The 19,761-nt window shown below is 42.8% G+C and overlaps 1 protein-coding gene across 2 annotated transcripts; it reads left to right on the top strand.

The window, feature by feature from the left end:
• Positions 1 to 322: 322 nt before the first annotated feature.
• On the top strand, positions 323 to 19,315 carry LOC109889987 (prolyl 4-hydroxylase subunit alpha-1-like). Of its 2 annotated transcripts, none has more exons than XM_020481903.2 (15): positions 323 to 578; positions 8,864 to 8,961; positions 10,839 to 10,935; positions 11,017 to 11,168; positions 11,353 to 11,490; positions 11,571 to 11,810; positions 12,197 to 12,420; positions 12,653 to 12,829; positions 13,440 to 13,510; positions 16,220 to 16,319; positions 16,409 to 16,462; positions 16,922 to 16,987; positions 17,111 to 17,179; positions 17,293 to 17,389; positions 18,185 to 19,315. In XM_020481903.2, exons 2-15 carry the CDS (start codon positions 8,865 to 8,867, stop codon positions 18,253 to 18,255), a joined length of 1,653 nt encoding a protein of 550 aa, XP_020337492.1. In that variant the 5' UTR covers positions 323 to 578; position 8,864; the 3' UTR covers positions 18,256 to 19,315. The 2 variants fall into 2 exon arrangements, with proteins under 2 accessions (XP_020337492.1, XP_020337494.1); XM_020481905.2 differs by lacking the exon at positions 323 to 578 and adding an exon at positions 1,404 to 1,523.
• The last annotated feature ends 446 nt before the right edge of the window (positions 19,316 to 19,761 follow it).

A 19,761-nucleotide genomic window follows, 5' to 3' on the forward strand; every position in this document is an offset into this window, starting at 1 on the left:
ACATTTTTAGGGGCAAACTGTCAAAGTAAGAATCAACCAACATAAAAGGACAAAAACATTTTTTAGTAGGGCTTGGGTCTAGGCTAATTAAATGTAAAAGTGTTCAGATGTGGACATAAACCAAACACCAGTGGTCCTCCACAATACACACTGTAAACAGTAGTGCATTCTGGAATGCCTAATAGACTAATTATTCATCATATTTAGGAGTAACATCATTTTATCACGTGTCTGGAGCAAAACGTCCATGCTAAAGTAAGGGAACACTTCAGAATTGGTGTGGAGGCATGCTCAAAAATTCTCCCCTGAAGTTCCCCAGTCCCAAACTAGGGTTGAGTGCGTGTGTGCGACTCTGCACGTAGCAGTTTCCGTGGATAGAACCTACCGCCAGATGGCGAGCCGAGGACCGATGACACGCCGAGGATAAGAGCGACTGGAGGTTGGGGCTGTCATAAACCGTACCAAAGCAACGAGCAGGGACACCTTTGGAGAGCTTGCGAGCGGCTGCCGGGAATATATTTTGGCCATCTGAGTGTTTTTGTGCCACCGTTCCAAGACAAGTCTCTCTTATCATTTCGGTAATAATTCATGTTTGTTTGCATGTTGACAATTATCTGTTTGTCTAAACCTAGCCTAGTGTTAAATTTGATTACCATATCGGATGAGACCTGTATTATTAATATATCAATAACTTTCTCTACAAACACGTTGCATGTCCAATATGTGATATCAATTGCTTTTAGTCAGCCTATTGTCTCTATTCTATCAATCACTCGTCTTGCCATTTATTTATTTGTAGCCTACTTTACGCACAAAACCTAGCGCCAGGCATCCTATTCCAAACCCATCCACTGCGTAAAATTCCGATGCAACGTGGGTATGAGTTTATTTACACATGACTGTGCCTGCAAAATCTCTCCGTCTCAATAGACTAGAATGCTTTGAAAACGTTAGATATTGCTATATTAGGCTATATTTTAAAATGGACAGTTATGAATATGCCATGGCATTAGCAGGCTATCAAAAGGAAATGTTATACAAACCTTCCTTGGCTAAAATTAATAAACCTGACACTAAACGAAATCGACAACCGTGGCTGTTACATCGTTGTTAGTGAGTGTTACATAGCGGCAAGTCATTTATGCACACGTTGTTACATAATTAACGTGTATTTACTGACCTACAAAGGCAAATTGTGTTTATTGACTGAAGGGGCTAACTGAGTTACTTACTGAATTAACAAGTTGTCTCAATATTCAGTTTCTTGCCGATTGCACGTAGTAGAGCAATCACATCATTCACAAACTCACATCCCGAGAAACGTCCTTGCGGGGGAGGGGCGAAGACGTGGCAGTGCTCTCCACCTTCTCTCTGACTGATTCTGGAACTTTCACTCATAACTACAATACCGGTCAAAAGTTTTGGAACACCTACTCATTCAAGTTTGAAAAAAAATATTTTTACAACTATTTTCTACATTGTAGAATAATAGTGAAGACATCAAAACTATGAAATAACACGTGGTAAGCAAAAAAGTTTATAGATCAAAATCAATTTTATATTTTATATTCTTCAAATAGCCACCCTTTGCCTTGATGACAGCTGTGCACACTCTTGCCATTCTCTCAACCAGCTTCATGAGATAATCACATGGAATGCATTTAAATTAACAGGTGTGCCTTCTTAAAAGTTAATTTGTGGAATTTCTTTCCTTCTTAATGCGTTTGAGCCAATCAGTTGTGTTGTGACAAGGAAGGGGGGTATACAGAAGATAGTCCTATTTGATAAAAGACAAAGTCCATATTATGGCAAGAACAGCTCAAATAAACAAAGAGAAACAACAGTTCATCATTACTTTAAGACATGAAGGTCAATCAATACAGATAATTTCAAGAACGTTTAAAGTTTCTTCAAGTGCAGTTGCAAAAACCATCAAGCGCTATGATGAAACTGGCTCTCATGAGGACCGCCACAGGAAAGGAAGACACAGAGTTACCTCTGCTGCAGAGGATAAGTTCATTAGAGCGACCAGCCTCAGAAATTGCAGCCCAAATAAATGCTTCACAGAGTTCAGGGAACAGACACATCTCAACATCAACTGTTCAGAGGAGACTGTGTGAATCAGGCCTTCATGGTCGAATTGCTGCAAAGAAACCACTACTAAAGGACACCAATAAGAAGAAACACAGACCAAGAAACACGAGCAATGGACATTAGACCGGTGGAAATTTGTCCTCTGGTCTGGAGTCCAAATTGGAAACTTTTGGTTCCAGACGCCATGTCTTTGTGAGATGCGGTGTGGGTGAACGGATGATCTCCGGATGTCTATTTCCCACCGTAAAGCATGGAAGAGGAGGTGTTGTGGTGTGGCGGTACTTTGCTGATGACACTGTCTGTGATTTGTTTAGAATTCAAAGCACACTTAACCAGCATGGCTACCACAGCATTCGGCAGCGATATGCCATCCCATCTGGTTTGGGCTTAGTGGGACTATCATTTGTTTTTCAACAGGACAATGACCCAACACACCTCTAGGCTGTGTAAGGGCTATTTTACCAAGAAGGAGAGTGATGGAGTGCTGCATCAGATGACCTGGCCTCCACAAACCCCCGACCTCAACCCAATTGAGATGGTTTGGGCTCAGTCGCACCGCAGAGTGAAGGAAAACCAGCCATCAAGGCAAAGGGTGGCTATTTCAAATCTAAAATATTTTGGGATTTGTCTAACACTTTGTTGGCTACTACATAATTCAATATGTGTTATTTCATAGTGTTGATGTCTTCACTATTATTCTACAATGTAGAAAATAGTAAAAAAATAAAGAAAAGCCCTTGAAAGAGTAGGTGTTCTAAAACTTTTGACCGGCAGTGTAAGTCTTTATTCTTCTTAGCCTGGTGTCATAGACTAGGTTTAACATATTCAACTTAAATCCGGATCACTAAATTGAGTATGTTAAGCTTGGCATGGTTACATAAGACAGAAGGTTACTTAACACAAATACGAAAGTAGGGTGGCTGGGTAGGCATATAATGAGAATGTCATGCAACATGTTCGAATCTAATCACAGACAAGTTTCACATTTGTGCTAATTAACAACTTTGCAACTACTTAGCATGTTAGCCAAACCTAACCGTTTAACAGAACTCCTAACCATATCCCCTTAGCCACCTAGATAATGTTAGCATTAGCCACCTTGGTAACATTAGTCACAACAAATTGGAATTTGTAACATATCTTGTGTTTTTCAAATTCGTAACATATTGTACGAATTGCAATTAGTAACATATTGTATGAATTACAATTCGTAACATATTGTACAAATTGCAATTAGTAACATATCATACTAAATGGAGGATGGACATCCACAAATGAACACATACAGTACCATACGAAACATAACATATACTAATGTGAGTATCCTGGATTTACATTTACTATGTTACGTCTACTCCTGCATCCAGGTAGTTATTCTCCCAAAAATGACTGTCGTACAGTTTGGGGATTTTTTACCTTTCAGGTTTATGTAAGTATTTGGGCTTCAGCAGCCCTCAAATATATGGACTATAGTAATAGAATGAATTGATGTCACACTTCAAGTTTGTTTTCGGTGTCAGGTTGTGTGACCTTTGAGCCTCCCCTTTCACTGACATTTCTCACCCGACCAGGATAATACTAAACTGGGCCAATGATGTCCTGTCAAATGGTGCATTTTGAGCTCTTGTGTGTTGGTGCCCTTGTATGGCACACTTAATCTAGTGGGGTGTTTTTGTGAAAACCATGGCCACTGGTAAAGAGTTACGACTGAGGATAACGATATTACTTTGAAGGTTGTAGCTATCAATTGTCCTATTAACAATCACCCATATTAGCAAACTTATTTAATTTCACATTTCTCTAGTAGCGCCCTATAGGTTATTTATTGTAATGAACAATATCAGCAAAATCTCCATGATAAGTGGTCGGTTTGGTCGGTGTCGATCATTTCCGGATGATCTTTCCACCTATAGTGTGGGGTAATTGTATCAGGGGCGCAACTTTGGTTTTAGAAGTGGGGGGAAAATAATAATAATTATTCTTATAAAAAAATATTTTGATCCAGTCGGATATAACACTCCAAACAGCCTACCCGACCACTCGGAGACATCCGCATGGTCTCACCGTTGCCTGTACTTGTATCACATTCCAATGATAAAACTGGGGGGATAAAAATGCAATTTCAGAATGTGGGGGGGGGGGCATGTCCCCAGTGAAAGTTGCACCCCTGCATTGTATGGTTTATGTTGTATAAAATTGTAAAGATAAGACCTTTATTAAATGACTTGCGAGGTTAATACTTCTCTTCTATAATATCAGTGGTTTTGTATGTCTAGGATATTGCAGGTTTTACAGACGGGTGCTCCACGACTCTCCCTGAAAACCACAGGAATGGAGCCTTCATATCTACATTTCAAGTGTCAAGTCATGCAGTCTGACATTTCTCCATGGCATACAATCTTAGCAAAATAGGTGATATCTAGAACCTAAATGGGTTCTTCAGCTGTCCCCATAGAATAACCCTTTGAAGAACCCATTTTGGTTCTAGATATCACCTATTTTTCTAAGCGTGTAGGCCATGGAGAAATTTCAGACTGCATGACTTGACACTTGAAATGTAGATGTGAAGGCTCCATTCCTGTGTACCTTTTCAGGGAGAGTCGTGGAGCAGAGAGGGTTCTACATGGAACCCAAAATAGTTCAACCTGGAACCCTTTTTTGTCTTTGTGGTCATAACGGATCAGTTAGCATCTATCATAACAGGTGATTTTTATTTAACTAGGCAAGTCAGTTAAGAACAAATTCTTATTTACAATGATGGCCTACTGGGGAACAGTGGGTTAACTGCCTTGTTCAGGGGCAGAATGACAGATTTTTACCTTGTCAGCTCTGGGATTCAATCCAGCAACCTTTCAGTTACTGGCCCAACACACTAACCACTAGGCTACCTGCCACCCCCTGTGCTTATAAGATATTCCAGTTGAAGGTGAAACAAAGCTCAAACAGAAGGTTTCATTCTAATAGTGTAGGATGTTGACACTTAGTCTGGTCATCCAAAGTTTAGTCATGACTGTGTGTGTTTCATCCAGCCTTTGAAATACACTAACAGCCCCTATAACTCCCTTTTAAAGCCAATTTAATACAGTCATTAGTTATATTACAACTTCACTTCACAAATGACGAAACTGTAACAATGTGAGGCTAATGATCTAAAACTTTTTAAAAATGGGATTGACAGACCGGGAAGGTTTTTTCACTCACAAGTGATATTCTGTCTGTGGCACTGGCACAATACCTCTGTCACCTAATACAACCACCAGCTGCTTTGCCAATCCCTTGTCAATATTTCATTTTCCCACTGACTTGCTCTCTATTTGCCATGCGTTAGTAACTGGAGGGTAATAACTGACTTCTGTAAGTGTAGCTTGGACATAAGCCTCAAACTGTGAATGAGTGATTGAACCTCATTGAGGTGTGTGTGTGTTTCCCAGGTAACACATAGTAATGAGAGAGTTGACGTAAAAGGACTTAACTCTACAGTAGCACTGGATAACACTAACCTCAGGCGTGTTTGAAACAAGTAGGCCCTACAGGCATATGACAAGTACTAACAGATTATTGGTCCAAGGAGGTTAAACCTCAGGGAAAGAACGCAGACTCATTTTGTAAAGTGGTTCGTCTGTTTTCTATACAGGCATAGTGATTTCTCCTGGGACTGGTTACTGCTAGTTGAAACCCAGTTACGTATGGGCGTCTGTAGAGCAGCCATTTGAGGTTAGTGGCTCTCTTAGAGGCTTGGTAACAGTAACACTTTACATGCTCTGGCATAACACTTTGAGGCCATTATCATAACAGTGACACTGTCACTACTGTCTCTCTGCAATAAGGTTGATATTCTTATGAGTTTTATAGCAGATTGGCAGCATAAGTGAAGTGTTACTGTCATTTGAGCACCAGTGAGAAACATTACTGTAAGTGGTGTAGTACTGTGTAAGACAACTCTGTGTCTCTCTGTGATAAATAGAATTGAACACGTGAACTTATAAAGCATTTAACGTGTAAATACCGTTTTGCTCTTACAGTTCTTGGCTTCTGGCTCTTTCCACTCCCTGTTGACCTTCATAGAAATATCACCTGTATGTTTCCTTTGTTTTCAATCAAATCCTCACTCTGTTTATGAAAATGAGGACTTGCCTAAGCCTGTCCATTGCCTAAACCCTCAGTAGATAGTCTCTGTTGGCTGAGTTGGTGCCAGAAGGGGGAAGGTACGTGCAGTGACCTTTACATTGGCAGCGGGTTAGTATTTTTTATACATACTTCATACTTAGTGCTGCTTTCAATCCTGTCTCTCTTTGACCTCCTTATTCATATCATGGTGAGTTATGCGTAAAGGTAATCCTATATGCCATAATTATAGATATTCAAATATTAGAAATAGTACTTGTGACCTTATTTTTTGGGTCCTTCCTACTTCCTCAGCCTTCTTATTTTTTCTTATATTTTTTTCCACCTTTATTTAACCAGGTAGGCTAGTTGAGAACAAGTTCTCATTGACAACTGCGACCTGGCCAAGATAAAGCGTAGCAATTCAACACAATACAACAACACAGAGTTACACATGGAATAAACAAAACATAATCAATAATACAGTAGAACAAAAGAAAACAAAAAGTCTATATACAGTGAGTGTAAGTTAAGGAAATAAATAGGCCATGGTGGCGAAGTAATTACAATATAGCAATTAAACACTGGAATGGTAGATCGGCGGAAGATGAATGTGCAGGTAGAGATACTGGGGTGCAAAGGAGCAAAATAAATAAATAAATACCAGTATGGGGATGAGGTAGGTAGATAGATGGGCTGTTTACAGATAGGCTAAGTACAGGTGCAGTGATCTGTAAACTGCTCTGACAGCTGGTGCTTAAAGCTAGTGAGGGAGATGTGAGTCTCCAGCTTCAGAGATTTTTGCAATTCGTTCCAGTCATGGGCAGCAGAGAACTGGAAGGAAAGACGACCAAAGGAGGAATTGGCTTTGGGGGTGACCAGTGAGATATACCTGCTGGAGCGCGTGCTACGAGTGGGTGCTGCTATGGTGACCAGTGAGCTGAGATAAGGTGGGGCTTTACCTAGCAGAGACTAGTAGATAACCTGTAGCCAGTGGGTTTGGTGACGAGTATGAAGCGAGGGCCAACCAACGAGAGCGTACAGGTCGCAATGGTGGGTAGTGTATGGGGCTTTGGTGACAAAACGGATGGCACTGTGATAGACTGCATCCAGTTTGTTGAGTATGCACAGTAGATAACACGTGCACAGTAGAATGCAGATGTGTGTCACCAGCTTATATGTTTTAGATGTCAGTGATCGTCAGTCTTGTGTCAAGTGTCTTCCAAACTATCTTCGAGGTTGCCAGATTGGTATTTATGCATCAGTGCAGCTAGGATTTAGATGTATGCACCTGTTTTGAGTTATGTTTTGACTGCAGGATTTAAACAATATAAACTCTTACACTAGGATGAATTGGTGTGTGTCATCTACAGGACAAAGAGTGCTACTGCTTTCAGCCAGACCAGCTACTGTTAACACAGGGAGGTTATACTGCAGTCTTTGTCCAATGTTGCCATTAGTTCTTACATGCTTAATGAGTAGTAGGTGTGCTAGATAAGCTAATGTGTAGAGGGGTGATTCATTTTTGATGCTAAATAGATAAATCTGCTGGATAGTACTGTAGCATTCACGGAACTTCCAGTGATAAAGTTTCCCGCAATGTGGACTTGTCTCTATTGATGAGGTATTGTCTGTGTGTTTTAAAGACCCCAGGCTAATAGGGATGTGTGTTTGTGGAATAGATGTAATATCTATGTGTGAAGTCCCCTCCTCCCCTATCTGGCCCATCCATCCCCCTCCATGTCCATCCCTGAGGGCAATATAGACAGGCATGTTTGTTCAAACAAGGCCCACGCTACTTCCCTGACACACACACACTGGACGACTAGTGGAGGCTCGCTATGGGGGTAGGAAGAGCACAGTACCACTCCCGCAGGGCTAAGTCATGTCTAGATAGGGGCAGCCAGGCAAAAGCCATGACAGTGCCAACTCCAGAGCTCATGTGCCAAACTAGTCACTCTATGGCCACATCCAAGGGGTTATATTCATCTCAGTGTGGTGAGTGAGGCAGAGAGGAAGTCATTCAATGTAATACTGTTTTAGAGGACTACTCTCTTTGAAACACACGCGCATGCATGCACACACCCACCCACACACTCACTCGCTAACACTCCCTTTCTATTTTCTGTTTGCTATTTCCCCATGGCTTATCCTTCCACGGCCTCACACTGATAAACCACTCTTTGGGGGTTGAGGATTGAGGCCTTGCTGTGTCAGCCTGCAGACAGCCAGGGTTAGGGTTTGTCCTGCCTTCAAGGAATGTCCATTCCCACTTCTATTTTAAGTATTTGAGAGGCAGCACAGGTATAGCTAATTGTATGTGTTTTCTGACCTGTGTGTCAGGACAGTCTAAACTGTGGGCGAAAAAGATCAGTGGACTATGATGCTATAATTTTCAGATGTATCGGAGAAATTCTGTGAAATATAATTCGCAATTATATTCTTCATCAGGAAATTCTCTCCTGTAGATCATTGGACCATTCTGTCAAAAGGGAACCCCGCTGTTGATTATGACTATTTCTAGTACATTAGATGACAGAGTGTTCGAGTGAGCAAACAATATACGTTCATTGTCCTTCTTTCACTCCTCCTCATTCTGGCCTCCTCTCTTTTCCTCTCTCTACCACCTCATCTTTCTCTATCTCTCTGTCTTTCTCTCTCCCAGTATGTCCAGGATGGAGCGACAGTGTTGGGGGTATTTACTGGTGTTGAGCTGCCTGTTCCAGACTCTTTCAGCCCACAGTGACTTTTACACATCCATCGGTGAGACTCCTCCCTTCCTTATGAGATACAGTGCCTTGCGAAAGTATTCGGCCCCCTTGAACTTTGCGACCTTTTGCCACATTTCAGGCTTCAAACATAAAGATATAAAACTGTATTTTTTGTGAAGAATCATCAACAAGTGGGACACAATCATGAAGTGGAACGACATTTATTGGATATTTCAAACTTTTTTAACAAATCAAAAACTGAAAAATTGGGTGTGCAAAATTATTCAGCCCCCTTAAGTTAATACTTTGTAGCGCCACCTTTTGCTGCGATTACAGCTGTAAGTCGCTTGGGGTATGTCTCTATCAGTTTTGCACATCGAGAGACTGAAATTTTTTCCCATTCCTCCTTGCAAAACAGCTCGAGCTCAGTGAGGTTGGATGGAGAGCATTTGTGAACAGCAGTTTTCAGTTCTTTCCACAGATTCTCGATTGGATTCAGGTCTGGACTTTGACTTGGCCATTCTAACACCTGGATATGTTTATTTTTTAACCATTCCATTGTAGATTTTGCTTTATGTTTTGGATCATTGTCTTGTTGGAAGACAAATCTCCGTCCCAGTCTCAGGTCTTTTGCAGACTCCATCAGGTTTTCTTCCAGAATGGTCCTGTATTTGGCTCCATCCATCTTCCCATCAATTTTAACCATCTTCCCTGTTCCTGCTGAAGAAAAGCAGGCCCAAACCATGATGCTGCCACCACCATGTTTGACATTGGGGATGGTGTGTTCAGGGTGATGAGCTGTGTTGCTTTTACGCCAAACATAACGTTTTGCATTGTTGCCAAAAAGTTCAATTTTGGTTTCATCTGACCAGAGCACCTTCTTCCACATGTTTGCTGTGTCTCCCAGGTGGCTTGTGGCAAACTTTAAACAACACTTTTTATGGATATCTTTAAGAAATGGCTTTCTTCTTGCCACTCTTCCATAAAGGCCAGATTTGTGCAATATACAACTGATTGTTGTCCTATGGACAGAGTCTCCCACCTCAGCTGTAGATCTCTGCAGTTCATCCAGAGTGATCATGGGCCTCTTGGCTGCATCTCTGATCAGTCTTCTCCTTGTATGAGCTGAAAGTTTAGAGGGACGGCCAGGTCTTGGTAGATTTGCAGTGGTCTGATACTCCTTCCATTTCAATATTATCGCTTGCACAGTGCTCTTTGGGATGTTTAAAGCTTGGGAAATCTTTTTGTATCCAAATCCGTCTTTAAACTTCTTCACAACAGTATCTCGGACCTGCCTGGTGTGTTCCTTGTTCTTCATGATGCTCTCTGCCATTTTTAACGGACCTCTGAGGGTGCAGGTGCATTTATACGGAGACTTGATTACACACAGGTGGATTGTATTTATCATCATTAGTCATTTAGGTCAACATTGGATCATTCAGAGATCCTCACTGAACTTCTGGAGAGAGTTTGCTGCACTGAAAGTAAAGGGGCTGAATAATTTTGCACGCCCAATTTTTCAGTTTTTGATTTGTTAAAAAAGTTTGAAATATCCAATAAATGTCGTTCCACTTCATGATTGTGTCCCACTTGTTGTTGATTCTTCACAAAAAAATACAGTTTTATATCTTTATGTTTGAAGCCTGAAATGTGGCAAAAGGTCGCAAAGTTCAAGGGGGCCGAATACTTTCGCATGGCACTGTACATAGTCATATGGTTGTGAGACAGGTGTTGGGTCTGCCCTCAAAGCCTGTCTATCAAGCACATACTGGGCATTTTATCTACCCGGAAGTACGGGTTTCTACTCATTTCTCATCTACACAGAAGTTGAAAGATATAGTACACAGTGTATTCCTTATCATCATGTGTATGATTGGTTTAACTAAACTTAAAATAAAGTTTGATAATGTGTGTATTTTCCTCCCTTAGGTCACATGACAGATCTGTTGTACACAGAGAAAGACTTAGTCACTTCACTGAAGAATTATATCACGGCAGAGGAGAACAAGCTGAAGCAGGTTAAACAGTGAGTGTCCACACGCACACGAGCAACAGCACACACACACAGAGTAGCTGAATTGTGTCTCTTCTCCCATCCCTCTCTTAGGTGGGCAGAGAAGCTGGATGTGTTATCAGCCATAGCCATGCAGGACCCCGAGGGCTTCCTGGGAAACCCAGTCAACGCCTTCAAACTGATGAAGAGGCTGAACACAGAATGGGGAGACCTGGAGAGCCTGGTGCTGAAGGACACCAAGGAAGGTTAGATATGATGACACTATGAAGTTCACATTAGAAGAGATGAAAAGGAAGTTGAAAGGTAGTCCCAAAGCAGCAACGACAGATACTAGTTTTTTAACAGAAAATATTTGCTGCAATGTTTGTTTGTCTTTTAGATGCTCACAGTGAGCATCCTCACAAATGAGGATCTCTGTCCTTCTCTCAGGCTTCATCTCTAACCTGACCCTCCAGAGGCAACACTTCCCTACCGACGAGGACCAGACAGGTGCAGCCAAGGCACTGCTCAGACTGCAGGACACCTACAGACTGGACACCAACACCATCTCTACAGGAGACCTGCCAGGTAATGTGTTAGGGAGCGCTAGAGAGAGAACCTCAGGCCTTTTATAATTTGTAAGTCTGTAACCACTGACTCATTCACAGGAGTGACGCACAAGAGCCCTATGACGGTGGAGGACTGCTTTGAGCTGGGGAAGATTGCCTACAGCGAGGTGGACTACTACCACACAGAGCTGTGGATGGAGCAGGCCCTGAAGCAGCTGGACGAAGGAGAGGAGTCCACCGTGGACAAGGTCACCGTGCTGGACTACCTCAGCTATGCTATTTACCAGCAGGGGGATCTAGGCAGGGCCCTGGAGCTCACCAAGAGGCTACTCATGCTGGGTGAGTTACCCTAATGCGGCTCAGAATGAATGAGTTAAACTAGTCACACCGGGAGTGATTTGAAGGACACACTGACAGAGTTAAAGGAGAGCACACTAAAGGAGCTAAGTTATGGGATGGGTATACTTGGAGGTTAACTGGTAGTGTAACACTGTGAATGTTAATGAGTGCTGAGGGAATATGATGCCCTCCAGGTGAATCATTGAACAACAGCTGCTGACCTGTATGCCCAGCATAAACTGGTATAGAGGATTACTCATGAAATGTCCCAGGTGGCAGTAGGGTCTGAAGTTAGTGATTCAAAATTGTAAATGACTCTTCCTTGTCTGTTTACTGTATGAGCATCAGTATTCCATCTCACTGTCCCCTCTCTCTCCTCACTCCAGACCCGGAACACCAGCGTGCCAACGGCAACCTGAAGTACTTTGAGTTTCAACTGATAAATCAGAGGAAGGCCCAGGCCCAGGAGGCCCAGAAGGCCCAGGAGGAGGGCAAGGAGCGAAGGAAGAGACTGACGAGTGATGCCTCCAAGAAGAAGAAGCGCTTCAGGGAGCCTGTCCCAGAGAGGAAGATGTATGAGATGCTGTGTCGAGGGGAGGGCATCAAGCTGGTGAGGAGGAATTACTCACTCACACACACACACGAAAAATGTATCAACCCCTACAAAAATGTCCATTTATTATAATCAACATATATAATCAACATATAAATATAAATATTTCCTGTTACTGCAGGAATACTTTCCTGCTATAAAAACTGGCTCAAATGAAGATCCTACATCTGTACGTGTCAATCTGTCTGTCTTCTTACTTCCCTCCGCCCGCCCCGTCTCTGCCTTGTAGACCCCCCGCAGACAGAGACGGCTTTTTTGCCGTTACTTTGACAACCACGGTCACCCCAAGTACCTCCTGAGCCCGGTGAAGCAGGAGGATGAGTGGGACCGGCCCTACATAGTCCGCTACCATGACATCATCTCTCACGGCGAGATCGAGAAGGTCAAAGAGCTGGCCAAGCCCAGAGTGAGTTCCACTCTCTGTCAGTGTGTGTGTGTGCTATATTGAGATAATAAGGGTTCAGAAGGGTGTCATGGCCACACAGATGTGTCTGACGGAAGGGTTTCATGGTCCTACAGAAGTGGATTTGCTGTGGATATGCTCTGAGGCTCGTACTAGTAACTGTCTGACCAGCTGCAGCTGTGTCTGCAGAGTCAAGGCCACTAGTAGACAGAATGAATAGGAAATGTTCATGCTAAACATAAACACTCTTCCCACTGGGCACAGACATAATTTCAACGTCTAGTTTTGATTTACATTTGGTTGAGTTGTCAACTAACATGAATTCAAGAAAACATGTCACCATGTCATTAGATTTAGGTTCAAAGACAGCATTTCCTTACATTGATGACTTTTTCAAATCCAATCAGTCAGACACAGGACTTTTGCTATAAATGGTTAGACAGGATGTATTCCCAGAGGGAACAGCAAGCTTTTAGTGTGTGTGGTGAGGGGTGTATACCAAAGAGCCAAGGAAGTGGAGGTAGGTTGAGCCCTGTTAGCCCACCCAATGCAGGGTTTGGGGGGTGGAGGTGGTGTCAGGGTACCCTCTAAACCCCCTCTCCCTGCCTTATAGCTCCGCCGGGCCACCATCTCCAACCCCATCACTGGTGTGCTCGAGACTGCCCCCTACAGGATCAGCAAGAGGTAAGGTGTAGCCAGGTACAGGCAGGGGGGAGGAGGGTGTCGAGGGGAGGGGTGGAGCAGGAGGGAGAGCACCCATAACCCCTCTCCTCATTCACACCCCAGCTCAAACCCCTCCTCTTACACCTGCCACTGGCCTATGCCTCTGAGTCCAGACCGTATTCCTCCCTCCCTCCAATGCTGGAAGACTCCTCTGCAGAAGCACAGAACCATACTTTTACTGAACCCTCCTTCACTCTCTCTGAATCATTTTCTTAGTCTAACCATAAATCAGATTCTAGAATAGTCCAGGGGTGTTCTAGAAGCTCAGAGTATAAGCTAATGAATAAGGAGATATGATTGTATGGTCCTGTCTGTGGTGAAAATGTGTTTCTGCTCAGGAGTTCTCTAGGATGTGAACCCATTGGAGTGGGAGGAGAAAAGGTGTAGTTGCTTTTGGCCAACTAAGGGTGTGTCGGGAGCAGTACTTTTCACAAATCCTCTGTTCCTTTCATCACTAATGTAATCACTAGTTTAGCATTCTCCTAAACTATAGAATAAACCATTAAGTTATACTACCCTTGGTTAAAGGACTGGCCCTGAAACAACCCCTGGCATACTGCTAGAATAACATTAACCTCTTGTGACCGAATCTGCTTTTCTCTCTGTTTCTTTCACTTCCCGTTTCCCTCTACTTCATCTATCGTTTTGGTGTGTTCTCTCTCTCTCTCTCTCTCTCTCTCTCTCTCTCGTGCCCGGGCAACTAGCCATGGCAGCCACAGTACATGACCCCCCTAACTGGGAAACTCACCACGGCCATGTACAGAGTCTCCAAGAGGTAAGGGGTCAAAGGTCATAATACATTTGGGTCTCCAGAGACCCCCCCCCCCCCCATCCCCTCTGGTCTCCCATCCCATACCGCCCTACATCCCCAGGATGTGCTATCCAGGTTTTGGCAGGTCTTTGGGTCAGTAGGGCCACCTCTTTCTGCAATAAATCTATGCTGCTCTCTTACAATCAGATGAATGAAGTCATTCTGGCTTCTCTCCTCCTCTGTGCTACTGTGCACACAGGGCCAATTACACCTCAAGTTTGTGCACACGAACGAACGCACATCCACACACATTCTCTCTCTTCAGTTCATGATTTTGATGAGTAGTGAGTGCCCACTTGTATAGATCTAATATACCAGACAACCCCAATCTATGGTCAGACTGCTGATTGTAGGGGAACATGCCAATCTTTAGTCATAGTTACTTTAATAACTTTCATCTTCTTAAAAATAGAAATGCTCATGCCACACCCATACCACACCCATACCACACCCATACCATCCCACATCACTTTGGTTTTTACTGCCCCTGCTTATTACTGTGTATATTGGAGTGTATATTTGTGTGTGTGTTTGCTAGGGTGTGCACTTGTGTCTGCATGCAAGTGTAGATGTGTGTGTGTGTGTCTGTCTGCCTGTGTGTCTGGGTCTGTGTCTTCGTGTTGAAGTATGTGCAACTGTGTGTGTGGTGAAGGGTTAACTGAACTGAGCGTGAACCTCATTTAAACTGACGACGAGGTCAAAGTGGGAGAGTAATCACAGCAGGGGAGAGAATTTGAAGGAAGAGAGACTTTTTGACTTAACCACCACTCTATCATGTCCAATTTATATTTTACCGTCTTCACTTCCCTAAGAGCAACTTCTAATAAATCACTTTACTCACACACACACATAGACTAACACACATCTTAGTTTTGAATTTGGCTAACCTTACAAGGAATTTCAGTATTAAGTAATACACACAGTATATTGCACTGGGAAAGAGGAGTCATCTTATTGGCTGAGAGATTCAACAATGTATCCAATAAAAAGGGATGGTGTGTGTAGAGCAGATGGCTGAACTTGAATGGACCTCAAACGTTAGCCCTCTCGCCGTGAAATCATTACTGCCACAACTGCTACAACTCTCACTTTATGCAGTGTATGGCAAATCTACTAAGCAGAGAATCTACCATTTTAATGCTATTTTCTGTGGTTTGACACTTTTTTATTTTCACACTGTGCCTTGTGGTGCATGACCCAGAAAAACAAAATAATCTTGAGGTCCATGAAATGACAGATAGGTTATTGTGACGTCTTTATATGATATGTGAAAGAAGCCATGACTCCCAGTGAGAATGGAATGCTCCCTGTTGGAGGGGGTGGTTTAGACTACTGGGCCAGGGTGGATGGTGAAAGGCTGGTAGTGTTCACTAAAAGCATTCAAAAAATTCTCCCCTCTGGGCCCCTAAAGTAAACTCATCAACCTCCAAAGCCCTTGTGACCCCCAGAACTCTCCCAAGTCACGCGATAACTGCAAACTCAGAGCTTCAACCTATAGAAGGCTTACATTATTGAAAAGTACATAAAAAATACGCACAACTGTATTTAGTTACTCCTAAACTTCACTCTGACCAATGTACGCTGAGCTGATTGGAGACTCTGTCGGGATGCTTTCTAAAGTCCTTCCTCTTCCTGTCTTTACGCTCCTCCCACTTCTCATGTATCATCTGCACGTAACACATGAACCTATTGTAGTTTATATATTTCATCTTCAGCCGTAGCTTGCAGCATGCTTTGTCTGTTCTCTCTCCCTCTCCTAGACTGTTCATCTGTAATAACTACTGTACTATATGGACTTTACCACCCCCCCTGTATTTGACCTGTTATCCCTGCACCCCTGTGCCCTTCCCCTGTCCCAGTGCATGGCTGACAGCATATGAACACCCAATGATTGACCAGATAAACCAGCGGATTGAGGACCTCACAGGTCTGGAGATGGACACTGCGGAAGAGTTGCAGGTAAAGTGTGTGTGCTTGTGTGTGTGTCGTTGTTTGAGATGGTTGACAGTTACATTTCCAATATTAATGATCTCACTGTTACTTTGCAGGTTGCAAACTATGGTGTGGGTGGGCAGTATGAGCCCCACTTTGACTTTGGACGGGTTAGTATTGCCCTGCAGCCTTGATTTAATGACCGCACACAGTACTGCTGTATGACGTTTTTGGATTGCATATAGCAGGGATCATCAACTAGATTCAGCAGCCAGACGATTCTTTTCTTGAGCAGATGGACAGGGGGCCGGACCATAATTACTAATCATTTGTGGACTGCAAATTGACCGCAAGAAGCCCAAACAGATATACTGTATGTGATTGTATACAAATGTTAGCAAGGTTTGAAATGATTATGTTTTAGTCAAATGACATATCTCTCTATTATTTATGGGACTACTTTGGAACAGAATTCCAAAATTAAAATAACTTGGAGCTGTTTTGATGGTGTTGTTAGAGTCTTTTATGTAAACAAGAAAATCGAATGGGCAACCGTGACATTTAGGATCTGGCATTTCTGCTCATAATGATCAGTGATGTCATGATCATTTGTTTTTCTCGCTCTACAGAAAGATGAGCCTGATGCCTTCAAAGAGCTGGGCACTGGAAACCGCATAGCCACCTGGCTTTTCTATGTGAGTGCTCTGTATTCATGGGACTGCTTCCTTCTTTGCCCCCTACCCTAAAATAAATACTATTTTTTTTGGTCTCTTGAAGAGTCCAAGGTGATAATCGTTTTTTTTTTAAATCGATTCTAGATGAGTGACGTGGCAGCAGGAGGTGCTACAGTATTCCCAGATGTGGGTGCTGCAGTATGGCCCAAAAAGGTGACTAAAAGCTTGTGAGCAATGAGCATGTGTATTTGCAGCCTAGAGTGTGTGTATGACTGTAGGTACATAGTTCCCTGTAACCTGTCTCTACTGTGTGTGATGTATTACAGGGGACTGCAGTGTTCTGGTACAACCTGTTTCCCAGTGGGGAGGGAGACTACAGTACAAGGCACGCAGCCTGCCCAGTATTGGTTGGCAACAAGTGGGGTGAGTTTGTGTGTTGAAACTACATAAATTTAGCTCTGTAAATGTCTATGACACTGTTATAACCATAGACATCCTATTAAATTACCATTATTACTAGTTACTAGTTCATTCCTAAATCTGTAGTTATAACTCCCGCTACTATCATTCCTTTACTTTTCTCAAGTGATCATTGTTGTGGTCTTCACCAAGTTATCTCTGATATAAACTGAGTGTAGAAAACATTAAGAAAACCTTCCTAATATTGAGTTTCCCTCAGAACATCCTCAAATCGTTGGGGCATGGACTCTACAAGGTGTCGAAAGCGTTCCACTGGGATGCTGACCCATGTTGACTCCAATGTTTCCCACAGTTGTGTCAAGTTGGCTGGATGTACTTTGGATGGGGGACCATTCTTAATACACACTGGAAGCTGTTGAGAGTGAAAAACTCAACAATGTTGCAGTTCTTGGCACATACTACCATGCCCAGTTCAAAGGCACTTAAATATTTTGTCTTGCCCATTCACCCTCTGAATGGGACACATACATAATCCATGTCTCAATTGTCTAAAGGCTTAAAAATCCTTCTTGAACCTGTCTACTCCCCTTCATCTACACTGATTGAAGTGGATTTAACAAGTGACATCAATAAGGGATCATAGCTTTCACCTAGATTGTCCTGTCTATGTCATGGAAAGAGCAGATTTTCCTAATGTTTTGTACACAGTATTCCAGACTAGAGTACTGTAGATTTTTTACCAGACTAGGTTATGGTACAGTAGCTAACTTCTTTCTCTGTCCTCCTTGTCACCCTCAGTATCTAACAAATGGATCCATGAAAGAGGGCAGGAGTTCCGGCGACCCTGTGGCCTGAATGAGACTGCATGATGGGGGAAGGCTTTCCCTTCCACGCCCCTCTTCCTCTACCCCTCTCCTCCTCTACCCCTTGCTTTCTCTTCAACCCAAGGTCCTGAGAGCACTGCTGTGGATGACAGGCCGTGAAAAGGGGGCCATTGGCATCCCTCCTTCTCCTCCTCTTCCTACCTCCTTCACGTCATCCATTCCTTACCCCAGCTCTGTACCTCTCTGAGCCCAGAATGTTTTGGGGCTTTCAGCTTGGACAGTATTAGTGGTGTTCTGACTGACATGGTGCTCTCATGGCTCTTTGATATGTCTCAAGTGAACTGGTTGTGTGTTCACCCTTATTTCTTTGTTTGCACTCTTTACGGGCTCTGTACACAGCAAAAATGGTCATTTCAGAGCACAGGTTCTGCGTCTTGCTCTGTTCTAATGTAAATAATATGTCCTCTCTAAGTGCATGTCCATAGTATGCCATGGACTGTTTTCTCAATTCAGGTCAAGTGTTCACTCCATCTCTTATTTCAATACTGATGTCGCTCCAGTTTATACTAACATATCTCTCTCAAAAACACACACCACACACACTCCAACACTCCCACATACAGCACAGACAATCTTATGTGACGTTTAACTGTTTATAGCGGAGGTATCATTTGTTTATTGTTTTTTAAGATCTGGTTTGGTATTTAACTGACTTTGGATTTGAATACTCACTCACATTTCTAACAGAACATTTGATTCTTTGGCCATACAGATGAGTTGCACTTCCCCATTTGTGTGATGGAAAAGAGGGAGGGAGAAACATTGGACATGGTGTCTTTAAAATCTTGTAAAATTCAATCAGATCCAAAAAAAGTTGTGGTGTTTTTTAGAAGGCAAGACAAAACCTTTTCCCCACTGAAAAGTATTGTGAGGCCTGTTTCTTTATGTAATACTATCTGGGGGCCTCAAGGAGAAACATGATATTTATATCTGACAAGATTCACCCATTGTGTGGTTTGTACGTCCTTTCAAATTTGCAGGAATATTTTTGGAAGTGTGAAATTAATGTTTTCTATAGAAATAAAGTCTAAATGTCATTGCTACCCACCTGAGTGATGTTGTTTTTTCCCCCTCTCATCAACTACATTTTTAAAGCCCTCAGCTATGACCCCTACATTTTCAGGTGGGTATTTTGTAGGCCATCTTCACTCAAATATCCAATAGGAAGTAGTGTAGTCTATGATGGTTTATAAAAGCTACAATGGATGTGAGAGATGCTATGTACTGTTTATGTGTGAGGAAGGAAGAGAAAGTGTGTGTGTGTGGTCAGCTGTAGATACACGGGGCCATATCAGAACACTGGCCTGGCTCCAGATTGATTGGAAGGGAGGAGGCCTCTGTCTGTGTTGGTGAATGAAAGAGTGTGTTTGGTATCATCAGAAATACAATATTGTGTGCATGTGTGCATGGATGGGTGGGTGAGGATGCGCCTGTTAAATCACTGCTAGGACCTGATTGCTCACACACCCTTGCCTTATTAGAGTCCAGAAT

This window comes from Oncorhynchus kisutch, linkage group LG4 (assembly GCF_002021735.2).
Source record: "Oncorhynchus kisutch isolate 150728-3 linkage group LG4, Okis_V2, whole genome shotgun sequence".
In the NCBI taxonomy this organism is placed as follows: domain Eukaryota; kingdom Metazoa; phylum Chordata; class Actinopteri; order Salmoniformes; family Salmonidae; genus Oncorhynchus; species Oncorhynchus kisutch.

Excerpts from the sequence above, each read along its gene's own strand:
- LOC109889987 (XM_020481903.2), top strand. The coding sequence starts at position 8,865 with ATGTCCAGGATGGAGCGACAGTGTTGGGGGTATTTACTGGTGTTGAGC. Across the intron at positions 8,962-10,838 it reads TGACTTTTACACATCCATCG|GTCACATGACAGATCTGTTG; the intron begins GTGAGACTCCTC and ends TTCCTCCCTTAG. Across the intron at positions 11,169-11,352 it reads GCTGAAGGACACCAAGGAAG|GCTTCATCTCTAACCTGACC; the intron begins GTTAGATATGAT and ends TCCTTCTCTCAG.